Below are 21,045 nucleotides of genomic sequence, written 5' to 3'. Positions count from 1 at the left end.
ACCACTTCACTTAAAAAAAAAATTTTTCCCTTCTCTTTATCCAAAATTAGTTCAGTGTTTCTTATTTATGTATTACAATATTTTTATGTGATGAGGAAGAATATCACAGTTTTAGCCTGAATATGAAAGTACAGTTATTTTCTCAGAATCAGAATTTTAGGAGTATAAAACACTCATCTCATTTTCAGACTGGAGGCTTCTTTAGAATACATCTTCTTAGGACTGTTTCTAGAAATAGTTTTCAACAATTATTTCTGAAGCAAACAATAATAACAACAAGAACAAACAAAAAAGAAGCTTTTTCTGATTTTCCTGTATACACATTGCTTTTACAGTCCCAAATCGGCATACAAACATGTTCTAAAGGTCACAGTAAGAAAGAGTTAGATCAAAATACTGACAAAATTAACACATACACCCTTTAAAAGTCAGATTTATCATTCTAGAGAAAATAGAAGCACATAATAATCTGTTCAAAGTATGCTGAAAATGTTTAGAGGAGATTTACCAAAATTTAATATTGAAGAAAAAAACTATTTTAACTCTCCAAGTTCCTGATGTAAGTCTTCCCAATTCAGGAGATGAGAGCATTGTGGTGAATAAGCTCTGGGGTGTCTGTGAGTTCTGGGTTTCACTTGTACGTTCTATTTAATGTAGTATTTTCTAAAGGTTCTCCACAAGAAATAATTAGCTATAAAAGTCAGAGGAAATAATATGATCCAGCAATCGCACTCCTGGGCATACACACCGAGGAAACCAGAATTGAAAGAGACACGTGTACTCCAATGTTCATTGCAGCACTGTTTATAATAGCCAGGACATGGAAGCAACCTAGATGTCCATCTGCAGACGAATGGATAAGAAAGCTTTGGTACATATACACAATGGAGTATTATTCAGCCATTAAAAAGAATATATTTGAATCAGTTCTAATGAGGTGGATGAAACTGGAGCCTATTATACAGAGTGAAGTAAGCCAGAAAGAAAAACACCAATACAGTATACTAACACATATATATGGAATTTAGAAAGATGCAAATGATAACCCTGTATACGAGACAGCAAAAGAGACACAGATGTATAGAACAGTCTTTGGGACTCTATGGAGAGGGTGAGGGTGGGATGATTTGGGAGAATGGCATTGAAACACGTATGTTGTCATATGTGAAACGAATCACTAGTTCAGGGTCAATGCATGTTATAGGATGCTTGGGGCTGGCATGCGGGGATGACCCAGAGGGAGGATAAAGGGAGGAGGGAGGTGGGAGGGGGGTTCAGGAGGGGGAACTTATGTAAACCCGGGGCAAATTCATATCAATGTATGGCAAAACCAACCAATATAATATTGTAAAATAAAAAAAAAATTGAAAAAAAAATAAAAGTTTGAAGAAATAAAAAAAAAAAAGTCAGAGGAAATAATAAAACATTAATCAATCAAGTAAACTTCTGGAAGCTCCATTTAACCTGAAAGATAAATGATGTAAACTCAGGTTACCATGATCTGAAATAAGGATGAGGTTCAAGCATCTATGCAAGTTCAGCTCCTTCAGACCATCCATTAGCATGCCAACCATGTTGTCAACCCTCTGCAAAGCTCTGATGACCTAAGAAAGGGAAACAATCTCATGTCATGCAGTTAATGCTTCTTAGAGTTCTGTGTACTTAATTTTTGAAAACTAGAACTTCTAGGAATAAAGCCCATTATTTCCAAACAAACTGCATTATTTTGCATGTGAATATCACAAGGACAAGAATGGCATATGGTTTGGGCAAACTGCCTTTGGTATATCTCGCCTCCTCTCTCCCAGCAAAATCACCCAGGGGAAATTCTGTGCAGCCTTGCTTATAGCAAACTAATCCAATCTTTACTTATAGTCTGTATATTTTACTGTATTATGAAACACGCTCTTTCAACATGATTTCTCATTGACTGAAATATATCCAAGTAACATGGACTGGAATTTTTTAAGTGTTAAGATAAAGTAGGTTTTGATGAGCCAATAATACTACCATTTAACCAAGTTTATAAATTGATGAATATGACTTGAAAAGCAATGGACTGGACTCTGAATGAAGATGAATCACAAAAGCAGTTATGTTGGGAAATCTTTCAATTCAGTTCAGTTCAGTCGCTCAGTCATGTATGACTCCATGCAACCCCATGAACCGCAGCATGCCAGGCCTCCCTGTCCATCACCAACTTCCACAGTTCATCCAAACTCATGTCCACTGAGTCAGTGATACCATCCAACCATCTCATCCTCTGTCGTCCCCTTCTCCTCCTGCCCTCAATCTTTCCCAGCATCAGGGTCTTTTCAAATGAGTCAGCTCTTTGCATCAGGTGGCCAAAGTATTGAGTTTCAGCTTCAACATCAGTCCTTCCAATGAACACCCAGGACTAATTTCCTTTAGGATGGACTGGTTGGATCTCCTTGCATTCCAAAGGACTCTCAAGAGTCTTCTCCAACACCACAGTTCAAAATCATCAATTCTTCTGCACTCAGCTTTCTTTATAGTCCAACTCTCACATCCATACTTGACTACTGGAAAAACCATAGCCTTGACTAGACGGACCTTTGTTGGCAAAATAATGTCTCTGCTTTTTAATATGCTGTCTAGGTTGGCCATAACTTTCCTTCCAAGGAGTAAGCGTCTTTTAATTTCATGGCTGTAATCACCAACTGCAGTGACTTTGGAGCCCAGAAAAATAAAGTCAGCCACTGTTTCCACTGTTTCCTCATCTATTTGCCATGAAGTGATGGGACCGGAAGCCATGATCTTAGTTTTCTGAATGTTGAGCTACAAGCCAACTTTTTCACTCTCCTCTTTCACTTTCAACAAGAGGCTTTTTAGCTCCTCTTCACTTTCCGCCATAATGGTGGTTTTATCTGCATATCTGAGGTTATTGATATTTCTCCCAACAATCTTGATTCCATCTTGTGCTTCATCCAGCCCAGCGTTTCTCATGATGTACTCTGCGTATAAATTAAATAAGCAGGGTGACAATATACAGCCTTGATGTACTCCTTTTCCTCTTTGGAACCAGTCTGCTGTTCCATGTCCAGTTCTAACTGTTGTTTCCTGACCTGCATACAGGTTTCTCAAAAGGGAAATCTTTTGTGAACAGAAAAGTAACACTGGTCTTAAGATTTATATGATCTGATAATCCATTACAAAATGTTCCTTAGACTTACTTGTAGCCAAACTGACCTAAAGATGGATCTTGATAGTGAAAGAATAAAAATTATATTAGCATCTGGCCAATTGTTTAGACTAACATAAGAGGTACGGGAAACTTTCCTCAGTCTAGTGATGACACAACCACACTGTTGGCCATGCATCTCCCACCTCTAAGAAAGAGCATCTCTGCTGAGCTGATGGACAGAATCAAAGCAAGGGCAAACACGGTTGTTAACTACACTGAAGTCACTGGAGATGGTTTTGCTGGAAAGAGAACAAAGGGTGGAGTGTGACAGGTCTCATTTGAAATTAAAAATACAGAATTTAACTCATCATTTGTTCAGTTCAGCACCATAGAGAGTGTAAAATCAAACAGTGCTCTCAGTTCCTTTTGATTAAAATGCATCTTTTTAGTTTAATAGAAATGTCCTTAATACTCTTTCCAGAAATCATGGATTCTTAAAGAATAATCAAGAAATCAGCTTTAAAGCAAGGTTCAGTTAGATGCTACCAGGTTTAATGAAAAAAACCACTGATAAAAATGTACTTACTTCACTGCTGACTGGTCCGTAAGAGTGACCCGAAGAATCTGGTTCTTCTAAATACAGAGTGTAAAAGTGTGGTCTAAATCAAACAGTATCAAAATGTAATATTTTACGAACACATTGTAAAACAGAATAGAAAGAATAATTCAACAAATGATAGTGAATAAAAGTTATACAGCACTGGGGTAACATTTCTAAAAGTGCTGAGAAATAATTTAGATGTTTAGAATTCATCAAAACGCAGCTGTAATAGTCACTAAAAAGTTCACTTGGATATAAAACATCATAGCCAATAGCAAAGTTTTCTGTCATCTATTTAAAATATTCAGACATTTTTATAAAACAAATGAGTATTTTATGGTGGAAATTAATCTACATACCTTTCATCTTTAGGAAGCTGTAGCCACTTAAGAATGGCTAAAATTCTTTCTTCAAATGGTACTGAACTAAAATGAAAGATAAAATGTGACAAGTGTTAGGGTTTAAAATATCAATGTGTGTCTTACTGAAAATGCATTCAAAGAGATTAAAACAATTCAAGACTTCAAATGCGTTTGAAGCAATGTAAGAGTTTCATCTGAAAACTTAAAATTGTTTTCCTGACCTAGGAACAAACATTAAGTTTCTACACATAAGAAAGTTGTTGTTGTTCATTATTATTCAGTTACCCAGTCATGTCTGACTCTTTGCAACACCACGAACTACAGCACACCAAGTCTCCCTGTCCCCCACCATCTCCCAAAGTTTGCCTGAGTTCATATCCACTGCATTGGTGATGCCATCCAGCCACCTCATCCTCTGATGTCCTCTTCTCCTTCTGACCTCAATCTTTCCCAGCATCAAGGACTTCAATGAGTCAGCTGTTCACATCAGATGACCAAAAACTGGAGCTTCAGCTTCAGCATCAATCCTTCCAACGAGTATTCAGGGTTGATTTCCCTTAAGATTGACTGGTTTGATCTCCTTGCTGTCCAAGGGACTTTCAGAAGTCTTATCCAGCACCACAGTTTGAAAGCACCAATTCTTTGGCATTCTGCCTTCTTTACGGTCTCACAACTGTACATGACCACTGGGAAGACCATAGCCTTAATATATTGGACTTTTTTTTGGCAGAGTGATGTCTCTGCTTTCCAACACACTGTCTAGGTTTGTCACAGCTTTTCTGTCACAAAGCAATCGTCATCTGATTTCATGGCTGCAGTTACCATCCGCAGTGATTTTTAGAGCCCAAGAAGAGGAAATCTGTCACTATTTCCCCCCTTTCCCCTTCTATTTGCCATGAAGTAATGGGGCCAGATGCCATGGTCTTAGTTTTTTTTTTAATATTTAGTTTTAAGCTGGCTCTTTCACTCTTCTCCTTCACCCTCATCAACAGGCTCTTTAGTTCCTGTTCGCTTTCTGCCACAGGAGTGGTACCATCTGCATATCTGATATTGTTGTTTATCCCGCCTATCTTGATTCCAGTTTGTAACTCATCTAGCCCGGCCTTTCTCATGATATGCTCAGAGTATAGGTTAAACAAACAGAAAGTTTGTAAAAAAAAGGAAAGTTGTAGTCAGGTCTAAAAATTTCCTTCCCATATTCTACCTGAGGATTTTATTCCTGTACCTGAGAATAGGACCTGCCATGTTATGAATAACCCACATGTCAATATACTCTTTAAAGGGGAACCTCATGAAGATGAACTCACTCATTGATGACTCTCAGTAAAATTGGGAAACGGACATTTGATGGGCAGACAGTTCTCTAGGCAACAGTTTCTGGGCAGAATTAATGACATCTTCCTCTGGGCACAGAATTTTGTTTACAGGTCTCCATCAGAGCACTTGCCCAACCCCAAGTACACTAGGTTGTTCCTTGAGAAGGTCTCTATCAGAACTTAAGAAGGCAGAGAACGTGTATCACTACTCTGCAAAATTCTCCAGGTCTAAGACAGTGCCTGATGCATAGAATCTCAATTACCATCCATGGAATGAAATTAATGGCAAATGACACGGTTCTTACATGAACCACAAAGAACAAACAGTAGCATAAGGTTACCAAAGAAAATATGCATTTCTTGTTTGGAATTTATGAACTTTCCCTTTTGTCCCTCACATTCACTATTGTATTGGTTTTATGACATAAATTCCCCAAGTATAAGCCAAATTATATTGCTAGTCTCACTAAAATGATCCAAAAGGAGTCTTCCAGAAAAAAAGTTTATTTTTTTCCCCCCACAATACCTCATGGATTTTGCAGATCATAGGGAGGTTACTCTAATAAGTTCCACTATAAGATGGACTGTTTAAAAAGGTAATTTGAAACTGCAAATCTAGAGGTGCCATTAATATCTTCTTTCAAATAGTATTTTTGGACACCAGAGGGTAACTCCTACCTGTGTCCCTTTAATACTTTCAGCTCCTTCTCCCAGTTCTTTCTTCCTGGAGAGAAAATGTTCAGGACCCCTACTTGGACCAGGACTTGAATTCTTATTCCTATCCAAAGATCTGAACTCAAACTCCAACATGTTACCACCAATGCTTTCTAAAAAACCTCCAGAAAAAAAAAAAACAAAAAAACCTCATCTAGTTTTACTATCTATCTACCATCTATTTAAAACTCTTCGAAATAGAGTTCTTATTTTGATAGGTCTCATTTTTCAGATAATATCATTCAAATGCTAGAACTCAGGCTGTGATAAGAAAATAAACTGTTCTACATTACAGGTCCTAGAAAAAGTACAGTTATACATACCCATTATAGATTTTATAGATGTCCGGGAAAATTCCATTAATTTTCACATCTGATCCTGGCCAAAAAAATGTGCCTGTCTTCAGGCCTTGATGTTTAGCTGTGAGCCAAATCTGGAGAAGACAGAGAAGGAAAATTAGGAAATTATGTAAGCACTGAAAAGCACTGATTTCTTAGGAAACTGTGTTCATGCAACTGCCAATGCTTTCCTCTCAAATGCTAGAAAGTTCTGATGTCAATAAGCTCCATCAGTTAGACTACAAAACAACCATGTAATATGACTCTAAACGGCAGCAAAAAGAAATTAAATAATCAGAAATTAAATTAACTTAAAGAATATAAACAGTTGGTAACTCCTGCAACTTTTATAGACTTGCTTCTACTTAATAGGCTTCTGTTAAAAGCAAAAAAATCATGTAAAAAGAAAAATTCACAAATATACATATCTTTAACTTACTGACATATTTTGCTTATGTAAGTTAACGTTTATTGAGCACTTATTATTGCCAGTTACAGTTCTAAATGGTACTCCTATAAGCAACTTAGATTACTAATTTAAATAATCATCACAATAACTCTATGAGGTAGCTAACAGAATTATTTACAGTACAGAAAACTGAGACACAGAAAGAATACTTTGCCCAAAAATCACAGTTTTAAATGTCAGAGCTAAAAATCCGAAATTATAACTTGCAAATTAACATCATGCTCTTTTCCTTCTAAGAGGGATATCAAGACTATTCAAATAGACCTTATAGAATTGTTGTGGCAATTTTTGAAAATTAAAAAGGAGAACACATCTAAATCACAGTTGGAGAGAATCTTCTAAGTCAGCAAATGCAAACAAAGTCATAGTTTACTCCTGCAGAAACAATCAGCTTTGTGTAGATCAAAATATTACCCCCAGAGTACTGCTCTTTGCTACTAGGACAAAAAGGTAGCATTAAGCAGAAAAGAAAACTAGCTCAGAATAACCTGAACCCTACTCCAGAATAAAATATACAAAGATATAAGCTATATTTAGAGTTATCTGCATTTACCTCTATTTGCATAAGGATTGCACAAACACAGTAGATTAAGTAGGTTCTTAAAAACTCCAGGGGCTCTGTTATTTTACTCTGATAGAAACAGACGAGAATAATAAAAAATGATTTTAATAGCTAAATTAAATAAACAACTCACTGGTTCTCCTTTGTACCACTCAGGGTTAAATTTCTCTTTGCTTTTAAGTGCAAAGTAAGCGTTCATTTGGGGATCATACATTTTATTGTCAATGATGCCATGGGATTCTGGATAAAGTCCCTAGAAAATATAAAATACAAGTTTTATGCAAGTTGTGAGTTTTTAATGTTAAGGTTAAAGAACAAAATCATCAGAGAGAAATACACAACTGAAGCTACAAGGAACTTAACCTAGCTTAAGGAGAGAAGAACAAAACACTTCATATGATCAAAATACAACCAACTGCTTAAGGTTTTATGTAGTACTTGTGTTTTAATTTATGTAATAGGAGAATATAAATTAGGAATGGTAGCATCCTTTTAATTCTGAAAAAAGTACTGAGATGTCCTTTGGATTGCTCAGTGAAAAATTTCTGCTTAACAAAATCCTTTTTCATTGGGTCCAATAATAGCTTGTACCAATATAAGTCAAAGTATTAATTCTCTGGCTTCAACCCTGAGGCCTAATGAATTCTACGTTTTTTTTTTTCTGGATCCAAATTAAATCTGAAATGAAACAAAAAGAGAGCTGAAATCACATCTAGAGTCAGCCAAAGTGGTTTGCTTAGACTCATACATTGAAATGATTGGAAAGACGGCTGAGGACCTGTGAGTGCAGACAGCTTAGTGCTCAAATAAAGTAAGCTAAAAACTAATCAGAAAGAACAGAACCTAAGAATATTACACTGAAAGGGAATTAAGAAATCATTTCGGGGGGTCTTCAATCACCTCTTTTCACATACAGGAAATGGAGACCCAGAAGGTAAAGTGACTTTCCCAAAGTCACAATGGGTTAGTAGAAGAGCAAGAACCAGAACCTCAGTTTCCCTGCTTAACTACATAATGAAAAAGAAGTTATTTTTTTCTGACCTGAAATCTGATTATTCTCTTGAAAAATGTTATATTTACATCTCACTTTTGTGAACATACAAAAATTGAAATGCAGAGCTTACTGTGACAATGCTGTAGTGATTGGGGAAAGTTTTTGTTGGATATACTGGTCTCATGTTTTTAGTATATGTCCCACAGGTTTCTACAAGGGAAAAAAAGATTGTTATTAAATACAACTGACAATCTGTTTCCTTCATTTAGTGTTGGTACCACAGACTTCTGAGTAGTACTGAAACATGAATCCAAAAGGGATTTACAACCATATAAAAATTCAGGGTGAATTACAAAGCAACATTGTGGATTCAAACTCAATGCTGAGAGCTAGTTTTTCATTTTAGTTAAAAAAAATTAAAATAATTAAGCCAATGGAATATTTATCCCATACTTACTAATAACATTAAGTTCCAGATGGACCATAATGATGCTTGCTAGATCTTTGCTATTTCTTGGTAGTAACATATTTAAATACAAGATGTAGTTTTTAAAAAAACCAAATAGCTAAAACAAAACTACAAACTTCCCTAGCAGCTGATTCAGCAAAATGAAAACAAGAATGAAGCAGTAGCTAGGAGGACAGTGTCCCACTCCAAAGTCCAAACCAGTTAACTCTAGACAAATTCAACACTACTTTAACGATAAAAGGCATCTTCTGGCTTCAAGTATTAATACAAGAAGGACAGAAGTCAAACTGTTCCTGATTTAGCCCTAGTGTCACATTCCTCTTCTGCCTCTATGACTGAGGAGGGAACACATAACTAATGATTCTAGCATTTCAGTACCTCATACTTGAAAATGTTCCTCAGGTTGGTACATGTCTATCTATCTCATTGCATTCCAAACAGTTCAGAATTACAGGCTACACTTCCTAATTACCCAAAGCAAGGACTTAAGTTAACTATGTATTGAGTTCCTTTCAACCTCACATATAGGTACCTAAGGCTCCTTAATTCTGAACTCAGGATATTGTATTTGATGCTATGGAAACAAACTTTCCTCCTGATGATAACAAAGGGCCAGATGCAAGCCTCAAAGTCCATGAGCCTGGCTGATAAAACAGTCTTTCTTGTCCATGTAAGCTCTTTCCTAAAGACTTTTATGTCAAATGATTATTTATAAAAACACTTTCTTCCCAGTATAAATTAAAAATGGAAATTTGTAGAAGTTCTCCAAATATTAGTTTCTTACAAAAGAAGTACAATAAATGTACCTATGTAATTATGGAGAGTGATTCTGACATTTAAATATTCAAGTCCAGTAAATAATGTCTCAGAACTCCAGAAGAACACCAAAATAGTGAATTTACTTATTTCCATTTCAGTCCAGTATTACACTGTGGCTATTTAAATACTGATCACTGATAACAAGTAATGTTCTTTGGCTTTTATACCCATATTTAATTTTTTTATTTTTTCAATAACGATGATACGAGTGATACCCATATTACTGGTGGTTAATGTGATTTAAAACTTTTGCATTCATACTAAGAAAAGACTATTCTACTGTATTACCAACTTATATAATAATCGTTTAATTAAGGCTTTAATTGAGATAAATAAATTGGAAGGATGCCTCATGATACTAAAGGATAAATAACAAGTAAATATTCTATATCTGCACTACTAGATTCATATAAGAAATACCTTCAGTTTTTGAAATTCTACTTTAAGATGTAGTCATATTAGATAAATAAATATATAAATAGTTTGTCCACAAAATGAATCCAAAAGTCTAAGGAAAAAAAAAAAAAAGTATGTCATCCTTAACAGCTGTAACCAAGGAATAAAAATCCCCAGATAATCATTATTATCTTAGAGTTGTTTAAAAGGTAGTTTTAGAACAATTATAATATTAAAGACTAGGTCCTTATCACTAGGGTTTAACTCTTTTACAACAGACAAGTTTAGTAAAACAGATTCTGCCGTATTTTTCCAAAAAGAGACTGCCTCCTCAGTCTACTGACACTGTGGCACTCCAATAGCATACTCTGAAGTTACTCACTCAGCTTGCTAATAACAGGAAGAAGTCCGCCCCAAGTGTGTAAATATTCTGCCCTGAAACCATCCAAAGAAAATAAGAGGGTAGGAGGGGTTTCAAACCTGGGTAATGAGAAAGAAAGAAAAAAAAAATGTGTAAAGAAGAAAGAAGACACAGATCCAATGAACATTTTCCACTGAGGTCGGGATGTAATCTAAGGTAAACTGACAAGCTCAACAAGCATCTTTATAAAGAATATTTTAGAAGTGTCTATATTCACATATATGATTTTGTATTTCATTCTGCACATTATCAAATTGTACTATTGAGCACTCACACCATTTTGAGGCACCATACAGAGACAATCATTTATGGTTCCTGCTATTCCAAATGACAGATAAAATGCAACCAAAATGCAATAACATTGCTCCAATTTGCAAAAGAATAAATATTAACAAACAGCATATTCTAAATTGTGTTCTTGTTTCTACTAGGACAGCTTTATAATGTTTAACAGTTTGGAAAAATCATTATTTTAAACACATAATATATTTCTGAAGATTAAAAATTCAAATTATATAGATCTCAAGTGGAACAAAGATAAACATGTCTAACACTGTCACCAAATTTCCACTTTTCAAATTCTACACAAACCTTTCCTTATAAACATAAGGTATTTTATAAAATAGACAAAAAATAGAAAATACAAATTATAAAACTTATGTAACATCTTCTCATAGACATGTTATCCTGAAAATATATGTGAATCAAAACATTTTTTTAAAAAAAGCTGTAATTTGTTATAAGTTCAACTTGAAAAACTTCAAATGAAAATAAAGATCCTTTTTCCCTAAGAAGGAAGACACAAATTCTTTCACCCAACACTCATGAACATTAAATATTCATAACCTCTCCTTTTTTTTTTTTTCCAGTTTCCAGACCAGGAGTGGGAAGTCGGGGGTGGGGATTGGGGGTGGGGGAGAGGGTCATGCCATAATCACTTCTATACCACCAATGCCAAAAGAAGGCCTAACTAAAAATAATATTCATCAAACCAATGAATGATAATTATTATTTTTATCTTTTCAATTTGGAAAGAGAAAGAATGGTACTTCTATTAAAAAAACCCAGTATCTTAGAGTATAATCTTACCCTGCTGGACACTGTGGCTCATCAATGCTGTCACATTCTTCTTCTGCCCAACTTTTCTCCCCTAAAATATTTTCAAGAAGTACAGTGAGTTGAACACATTCAACAGAAACAATGGTCGTGATCTTTGTGAGACACATAAGCACACATTCCAAAAAAAAGAAAAGTTAACAGATACATAGATCATGTAGGATGTGATTCTCAGGGAACAGAACAAATAAAGAGTTAATCTATTTCAAAATAAGAGTTAGTTGATATCAGGAATTAAAGAATGAATTTATAATTGCAAGACTAAAACATATTGCTGTATTTGTGAGAACTTGGAGACACCTTTCCCATTTTCAAATTGTCATTAATAATATTTTCAGCCAAAATTTATAACCCTACTTCTATCCACCCAACAGAATCTTCTGCCTTAGTTCCTCTCATACAGTCAAGTTCTGTCAAAGAATTTCAAGGAACCCTGTAACACCTAGGCAAGACATCATAGTAATACCAGCTTACACAGAATCTTAGGCACTAACTTCTCTCAATGTCAGGCAGACACTGTCTTTGTTTGCTATGAAAGAACCTGTTACATAGTCATCCTGTGAAGTGATTGTTCCACAAATACAGCATTAAATATGCAGCTAATATCAAAATAGCATGAGGGCGTAGTAGCAGCAGAGTGTATGACTATAGATAAAAAAAGACTAGCCGTGTGTAGACAATCATGATTATTAGACTGGGTGATGAAAGCTTTATTACATAGTCTCTCTATTCAGTATATATGTTTGAAGCTTTCTTTAATAAAATGCTTTTTAAATATTTTTTCAGCCAATATGGTTTGTCAATAACTATGACTTCTACTGTAAAAAATATACCCATGCTAACCCCCTCTGAGACCTAGGAAGATGTCAGCCTGTTTCTGAACCTGGTGAGGGCACAACCTCCTGACCTCGGCACACGGATCCGTGGTTGATACAACAGTCTCCCTTTTCCTTGCAGTCATCTGAACAGGAGCAGAGGCTTCGGGACAACCTTTTCTCACCACACCTGAATTTGCTGCAAGTCCATATCCTTTCTAGAAACAAATGTCAACATAACACATTTTATGGTCCAAATTCAACATGTCCAAAATGAACACAGAATTGTCTTCTAGAACGTGATCTATGAGAGATGATGGACCATTTCTTAACCCTCAGTGACTCACAGAACTTTCCACCACAGTGGTCAATCTGAACTAACAGAAAATACACAGGCAACAATTATTATTTCACTGAAAATCCAGAATCTCATCATTTTAAAATGTAAATGCTGAATGAGAAGCAAGTTCAAAAGGGAGGGAATATATGTATTAATATATGTATGGCTGATCATTTTGCTGTAAGATAGAAACTAACAAAACATTGTAAAGCAACTATACTCCAATAAAAATTAATTAAGAAAATAAAAAAAACGTAAACAGATGTAACTTTTATTATAAAACTCCTATGTCAATCTTGGCTTATTCCACCAGTCATTGCCAGAGTTCTCCAAATTTATCTAAATCTGGTTCACTCTCATTTAAATGTTATCATTGCACGGGCTTCCCTGGTGGTTCAGACGGTAAACGAATCTGCCTGCAATGCAGGAAACCTGGGTTCAATCCCTGGGTCAGGAAGATCCCCTGGAGAAGGGAATGGCAACCCACTCCAGTATTCTTGCCTGGAAAATTCCATGGACCGAGAAGCCTGGCAGGTTAAAGTCCAAAGAGTTGGATATGACTGAGTGATGAACACTTTCACTTTCATAGGTAAAGAATATCAAATCAAACTTTTCCCAGTCTGATAGTTTTATTTTAAAGTTTAAGTGGATATCTTAAGAACTCTCACTTTAACAAGCCCATAACAGAAAGAGTCATATATTTTTAATCAGCCTTTTTGAACTTAGGTGAAATGCAAATTAGACTATCTAGGTTGTCAGCAAACATTGAAAACCAGCACAGTGCTGCCATCCATAAAATTTTTAACAAAGGCAAGATATGAAAATTTTGTTTGTGTCAGGAAATACAAAGGACACATTTTTTAAAATCTCATATGGGTTAGGTAAAATCACATATCTAAAAGACGCAGAACTTTCCTCTGCTCTTTTACCTCGTCTTTTCACCAACACATTTTTACCTGGTTCTATACACGTCTCCTGGTAATCTAGACAGCAGTTTCCAAGGTCGACACAAGCAACATCACAGCGGCAGTTTCCAAATGTTCTCTCAAAACAGCGACCCTTGCAACTTTTAACTGAAAATATCAAATGAGTTAGATGTTTCTCATCATTATATAATTACAAAGCAAACGTCAACTAATATACCCTAAGTCTGGTATTGAATAGGTTTAAATATTCTTTTAGAAAACACAGATGGGATGGGCAAAAAGTTAACCAAGAGTCTTTTCACAAATACCTATAGAAAGTGACGCAAACAGAAGGCAGTAACCTTATGTATCCAGTTTGCAATTTTATCTCTTGCCATAGAAACAAAAGATAATTTTTTTCTTTTATATAGTATAAACCCTACAGGGGCTAATTAAACTTAGATACCTATAGAATATTAAATAAAGGAAAAATAAGAAGAGCTTGTTCTGAATATTTTATGTGGGGTTCTCTAAAAACTGATAATCTCTGAACACTTCATGAAGAAAAGGAATACCTGACTTAAATCACCCTCAGTCTGGTGTAAAGAAGTAATGTGTTTGTGCAGAACATGTTCTGCAAGACTCATCTCCCACCACAGATTTGTCCACTGCACCTTCAGATCTGGCCTGGCTCCCTCTGAGAAGCTTTCCCAAACTCCCCAGTCTTCTTTTTCCATTTTTCAAAGTTTATATGAAGCCTTATCCTCCCTTTCAGTCACTTAATTTCATTTGTAACTAGATCATTTGGTTAATAACCCAATCTCAACCTGGACCACAAACTTCTTAGGAACGAAGATCACACCTGGATGCTGCCCAGCACACTGTACCCCGGGTATCCAGCAAGAGCCTTGACTACAGTTGGTACTAAGTTTTTGTTAAATGGACAAATGTCAGACGTGGAAGGAAAACACTTTGCATTAAAAACAACTTTACAAGACAAGGAGAACGAATCTACGGACACCAAGAGGGGGAGGAGGGGTGAGGTGAATTGGGAGATGGGACTTACATACACTATTGAACTATGAATAAAATAGATAACTAATGAGAACCTACTGTAGAGCTCAGGGAACTCTACTGAGTGCTCTGCGGTGACCTAGATGGGAAGGAAATCCAAAAAAGAGGGGGTATATGTATAGCTGACTTATTTTGCTGTACAATAGAAACACTGCAAAGCAACTATACTCCAATAAAAATTAATTTAAAAAATTTACACTGTAACTCTTTACTATCAAGAATAATCTAGATTTAATAAAAAATAAATCAGGATGGTAAGTAAAACAATCCACTTGTAGAATAATGGAAGTCCAAAAGAAAGAAAAAGGAATAATCCTTCCTCTTGGTTGCAATGGTCCTCTGAGCCAAGAAGACACTGTCACAGAATTTAACTCATTTGATACCAGGAAATGAGGCAATTTTAAGGACATGAAATGACAATAATAATTTCTAGGGTCAAAAACACACACTTTCCTGATCCCAGGGGGAAAAACTATTATAATAATAGCTATTACTTGCAGATCATTAGTATGCTTCCATTAACTTAAAAAAGAAAATGTATTTCATCTTGAGTTTAGATTAAAATTGCTGTTTTCAATCACTCAGTTTTATTTTTATGTGCCAAACTAAACTCAAGGTGAATTACTTACTGTTTAAAGGCTACATAGGTGAACACTAAAATATGTAGCTTCTTAATTTTACTAAACGGTGATATGCTTGCTCTGAATTGTTGCCGACTAAATATATAAAATTACTACATTTCATTCATTTTAAAAATAAATGACAGCTTAACAATCACTAAATTTTTAAAAAAATGACTAACAGTACAATTATAGAATAGTTGAATAGAAGGATTTGTTCAGTTTTCAAAACTGAATTCCTTAGGAATTCATCAGTGATTTAAAAGGAAGACCATCAATGATTTAAAAGGAGTAAAAATAAAAAACTACTTCAAATCCAATAACGACTGCTACAATGTATTATAATTCAAAGTTTTATCATTTATAGTGATCTTTCCATGGTGGTGAGATTTCTGAACTTCATAAAATGAAAAATGTAAGTAACAGCTTAAAAATATCACTATTGTTTTGAAATGACTGCACTTCTAAAAGACCACAAGCATGTAAGGATGTTTCCAGCTGCCCAGGCTTGCTGTTTACCTAGTAACCTCAGGGCTGCTCCAGCACCTAATGCCTTAGGGAGAAAAAGTAGGAGTCCCTGGAGGAAGTCAGGGAGAGAGGCTCACAGAGCCCAGCATAAGAACCTGTCATCTTGTTTGTGTCTTTGTTCTTTTCTGTTGTTTTGAGGTTTTTCACTGTTTGTTTGCTTTTTTCTTTTTGTCATAGGCCCTCTTTGTTGTTTGGGGATGAAGTTTTGCAAGTAGATAGTGTGCAGCTAAAATAATAAAAGATCTTCAAATAGAATTCTCAAACTAGCATCAGATTTGCAATATCTATGGAGTACTCACCTCTAGAGGTAGAAATGGCACCCCACTCCAGTATTCTTGCCAGGAAAATCCCATGGACAGAGGAGCCTGGTGGGCTACTGTCCATGGGATCTCCAAAGAGTTGGACACAACTGAGCACGCACACATATGCATCGAGTACTCAGGGGATGAGGACATGACTATTGTCTCAATCACATTCTCAAGAAGACTATCACCCCCACCCGTGCAGCGCACATACATACACCCACGCACATATGAATTAGTAGACTACTTACTTTCTTTGGCACAGCTTGGTTTCAACCCAAATATACAACCAAGGATTGTTGTTAACACACAGACTGACAATACCTGTCAGGAGAAAAAAGAAAATGATGTGGTTTCAAAGCCCTTTTATTTCCTCAAATGTTTTATTTCTTTAAATGCTTCTAAACATGTCGGTGCTGCTCTGTTTCCTGATCTGGGTGTCGGTCACACGACGTGTACGCTTTGTAAAAACAGAAACTGTACATTCACGCTTCATGTACTTTTCTGTATGTATGTTCTACTTCAACCAAAGGTTTACTTAAAGATTAGCAAACAAATCAATGCCCTCCTAGGTTAATGTAGTCAGAAATTTCCCAGTTGAAGCAAGTGAATCCAGTCCAAAAACTTATAATTAAAGAAGAGGAAAGGAAAACCTAATAAGAGATTCAATTTTCTACTTTTTAATCCATAAAAGGTAATATGATCATATCAGGTGCCTCTTTTAACAGTTTTGTTACACAAACCTAAACAGTATCCTCGTGCACACTGTGACCGCTTGTGAGCATGAGCAGCAGACAGGGTTGAAAGATTACGTCCAAGACCCAAATGTTACCATAAACTAACTATGTATATAGATTTGGGGCAGGTCACTTTAACATTCCAGACACCAATTTATTCACTTATAAAATTAAAGGGCTGGACTCCCTGGATCCCTAAAACTCTTTCCAGTTCTAATATTTTGCCACCTTCTCATTCTTCAATACTCTGGACTTTGACATTTTAATATAAGTGGTTACATCATATAACTCCCTAGAACAATGACAGAAGTCTGTGAGTTAGGAAAAAATAAAAAAGAAGCAGAAAAATCTACAAAATCGTCTTCAGTATTTCTCAGTGGAATGGAGCTCCCGTGGCAGTTCTCTGGAATGTCACATTTCTGGACAATCCAACAAAATCTGCACTGAGCACCAACTATGTGTAAAGATTATGTTATACACTGAAAAAAATGAGTAAGAGATACCCCCGGGAGCTTCTGCTTTTTGGGAAAAAGCAAAGTCACAAATGGCTCATATTTGGTTGCAGAATTCTATAGTGTTTAAAGAAGAAAGGCTAAGGTGTTTAGTGAGAAGGAGATCAGAAAAGGTTTCACCAAAGAAGATGCTCGCTGGGCTCTGAAAGGGGGAAATGACAGTGTGTTACCGCCAGGCAGAGCTGATGGAAGGGAAGACAGGACAGAGAAGAGGAAACCCAGCATAAAGCAAGGCCTTCAGGATGGAAGGTATCTGGGAGGCAGCAGATGATTAATGAGTAGCCTCCTTTTACAGGAACAAGAATATGAAAAGGGGAAGAGACGTAGTATAGAAAGGTGGTGTGGCAATTCCCAAAAACCAAAACGATGAGATAACAGAGCCAGGAGGAATGGGTGAGTGGCGCAGGGTGGATGGTGGGTAAAGGCTGTTATGTTCTCTGAACTCATTCCCTCAAATAAAATATACTGCGTACTGACCATATGCTGGTCTGTAGAGTAAGTACTCGGTACTTAGTAAAAAGGAGACATGACCTCTGTCCTCAGGATGCCTACTGTCAGGGGCCTGCAGAACAAAGAGAAATGGAGTGGCAAGAAAACTAAGGAAGCAGGTCTAACTCATTTCAAAGGAAAATGAGAGTAAAGGAGAAAGAAGAGTAAAAGAACAGTAGGCCTAAAATGCAACAGGGTCTAGGTCAGTTTCCTTTTTGGGAAATCAAAAACCTAAATGTATATATGTCCATTAAAATAAATAACCATCAGAAGAAGAGCTTGAACAAACAAGTAAAGAATAACAAACAGAAAAAGGTATCTAAAGAGAATACTAAGCCTTGATGGTATAAAGCAACACAAACTTATGGAAGGGTGATTCTAAAGGATCTATCAAAAATAACAAAAACTCTCTTACTGTCAACTATAAATATACAGGGAAATGAAAAAACAGTCAAACTAATCTGTATTTAGCATCCTGTGATAAAATCCCATGGACAGAAGAGCCTGGAGGGCTATAGTTCATGGGGTTGCAAAAGAGTCAGACATAACTTAGCGACTAAACAATAACAACTTAAACCATGAAAATTAAAGTTTCATTTCTTTGTAATAAACCTATTAAGAATAGTTTGAACAATGCCGTATCTACATTTTATCCTAAAAATCATGAAGCTTGGAGACACACAAGAAAAGTTGTTGGAATGCTTTGCCTGTATGTTAGAAGAATATTTATTTGGAATTTCCTGCTTGTTTAGAGGATCTGAATGATTTCTTGGATATTTATTGAACCAAAATAGGTACAAAGAAATCACTCAATCTTTTTTTGTTCTCACCTATTCCCTCAAATACAGTGGTATTAACATAATGCATATTATTCTCTTTATCAAGTACTCATCTAAATATGTGGCTACTGTGTGAAATCCTGTTGCTAAAGGCCAGAGATGCAAATGAAAGCAATTTCTATCCTGCCAGAGAAGCAAAGCATGTGGACATTAAAATGTATGATTACAATAGAACTGGACCAGAGCTACAGTAGAAATATGTAAAAAAAAAGTTAACATGCTAATAGTACAGCGGAGAGAAGAAAAGGAGAGAATGGTTATAAAAAGACATCATGAAGAGGAAGCTACACAAAAAAGGATTTCCCCTTCAATCAATAAACAATGTCTGAGTGCCTGCAATATGCATTGGATTTCAATTCTGTGGAAAAGTACAAAATTAAAACAAAAAAGAATTTGTGGTGAAATCTCTGAGTTGATAATCTACTCAGGGCAATAACTCTAGAACTTGTTGATGATAAAGACATGAAATAGTGAAAAGCAACCTAAGAATTAACGTACACAGTGACAATGTGTCACCCATGCAAAAGTGCAGAAACTACTTTTTACCTACAGAAGCTAGTTGTGGTTTATTAACATGATGCCACAAACTCCTGCAGCAAAACTAGACTGAACCAGCCAGCTCCAAGATGGCAGATAAACTAGGATAAATGTCACCACTTTCCATGCCTTGATTTATCTCTGTGTTTCCATACCAACCCTTGAGAGCTGGACACTGGCCCTTACTCATCTCTGTGTTTCAAAAGCACCTGGCGTTGGGCAGATGCTTTGAAGTTTTGCTGAGAGAGATATGTACTTTGAGAGACACACAATGGTCAACCGCTCTGAACTGGCCCTGACTTGACCACAGGATCTCGCCTGTGGAGATGAAACCTGGAGATGTCCAAGAGTTACCTTTGCTTCATCACCATGCTTCATCTCTACCTGCGGGGAAGAGGGGAATTTGTACTCTGCTAGGCACAATTGGTGCATGTGCAAAGGAACATGGAAGACTGTGTATGCCCCTACTGCCCCAGAAGTCTCCACCCCTTCCTAGAGCCCTGATGTCCTGTCTGCCTCCTGATCCTTAAAATTCCCTTACTCCCCTCCCTTCGGGGAGAGCGTACCTTTAGAGCATGAACACCCCTTCTCTATCCTCTGGTCATTGAGTAAAAGCCTGTTTTGCCTGCACCAAACTCAGCTTCACTATTAGCAGCACACACCTGAGTGGGAAGGAACTCCTTGAGCAATCAGGGGGTGGGGAGAGCTTTGGTTCAGCTAGAGCCCCAACAGAGGGTCCTGGTGTCTAATTTGGTAACAGATCTATGCAATGGTGCTTTGTGCAATGCCAGGGAAGGAAATCATACCGGTCTAGGAAAGAGGAAACAACAGTGATGGCAGTAAGAGCCATCACTTGTACAGAACAGTAGTAATCATCCTTTCTGTGGTACTTACCCACATGCTAGGCACTATTCTAAGAGTTTTATATCAAATCATTTAATCCTTACAGTAACACTGAGACACAAAGATTGTGTATACTGAATTTAAAGAAATAGCTGCAGAAAGGCTAGCAGCTTGCCAAGGATCACAGTTCATAAGCGACAGGAGCAAGATCTGAACTTAAGCAGTCAGGTTGGAAAGGGAGTGGACAGTTGGTGGTGGGGGGAGGGCCAATGGAGTGGCTGAAAGGTGGTCTTTGGGGCAGTGAGAAGCTGTTGAGGCATTTGAACATGGAAGTAACATGACTAGATTTATAAATTCTAGAAAGATCTTCTGGCGACACTGTGGAAGTCTGTGCTATAAGTCACTCATCCACCTGCTTTCTCTCAGGATTTGCTCTGTCCTCCTCCGGTCCCTTCCTCACTCCCAGTTACTGCAACCTGACCATGCTCTGAGAGATCTGTTTATCTGTCTGCTTCTGACTGGACTGTGAGCTCCAGGAAGGCATGGATTTATTTACTCATCTTGGATTTTCCAGGCCTAGCACAGGGCCTAACACACAGATGTTCAATAACTGCTGACCTGAAAAAATCAGCAAATTAATTAAACACAACTTGGAGGAAAACTATAAACCTCTCCCCTTTTCTTCATGTGAGTTGATAAAGTCAATCAGTTTGTTAAGTGCCTTTGTGTTTGCTTTATATAAAGGGCCCCTATAATGAATAAAGGCAAAAAGCAATTTTTTT

General features: G+C 36.5%; 1 protein-coding gene across 1 annotated transcript in view; it reads right to left on the bottom strand.

Moving 5' to 3' along the window:
• The window catches only part of ENPP1 (ectonucleotide pyrophosphatase/phosphodiesterase 1), a 79,893-nt gene that overhangs the window by 24,823 nt on the left and 34,025 nt on the right, over nucleotides 1-21,045 (bottom strand). The window contains exons 2-12 of the mRNA XM_055433146.2: nucleotides 16,558-16,630; nucleotides 13,834-13,950; nucleotides 12,630-12,755; nucleotides 11,696-11,756; nucleotides 10,568-10,665; nucleotides 8,632-8,711; nucleotides 7,641-7,760; nucleotides 6,462-6,571; nucleotides 4,106-4,171; nucleotides 3,732-3,804; nucleotides 1,496-1,604 (exon numbers count right to left, since the gene is read on the bottom strand). Of these exons, the coding sequence (XP_055289121.2) occupies nucleotides 1,496-1,604; nucleotides 3,732-3,804; nucleotides 4,106-4,171; nucleotides 6,462-6,571; nucleotides 7,641-7,760; nucleotides 8,632-8,711; nucleotides 10,568-10,665; nucleotides 11,696-11,756; nucleotides 12,630-12,755; nucleotides 13,834-13,950; nucleotides 16,558-16,630 (1,033 nt within the window). The remainder of the gene's footprint in view (nucleotides 1-1,495; nucleotides 1,605-3,731; nucleotides 3,805-4,105; nucleotides 4,172-6,461; nucleotides 6,572-7,640; nucleotides 7,761-8,631; nucleotides 8,712-10,567; nucleotides 10,666-11,695; nucleotides 11,757-12,629; nucleotides 12,756-13,833; nucleotides 13,951-16,557; nucleotides 16,631-21,045) is intronic.

Source organism: Moschus berezovskii, chromosome 10 (assembly GCF_049115385.1).
Source record: "Moschus berezovskii isolate FMDL1 chromosome 10, NW_MosBer_1.0, whole genome shotgun sequence".
Taxonomy (NCBI): domain Eukaryota; kingdom Metazoa; phylum Chordata; class Mammalia; order Artiodactyla; family Moschidae; genus Moschus; species Moschus berezovskii.
This window is presented reverse-complemented; position numbering and strand designations above follow the sequence as displayed.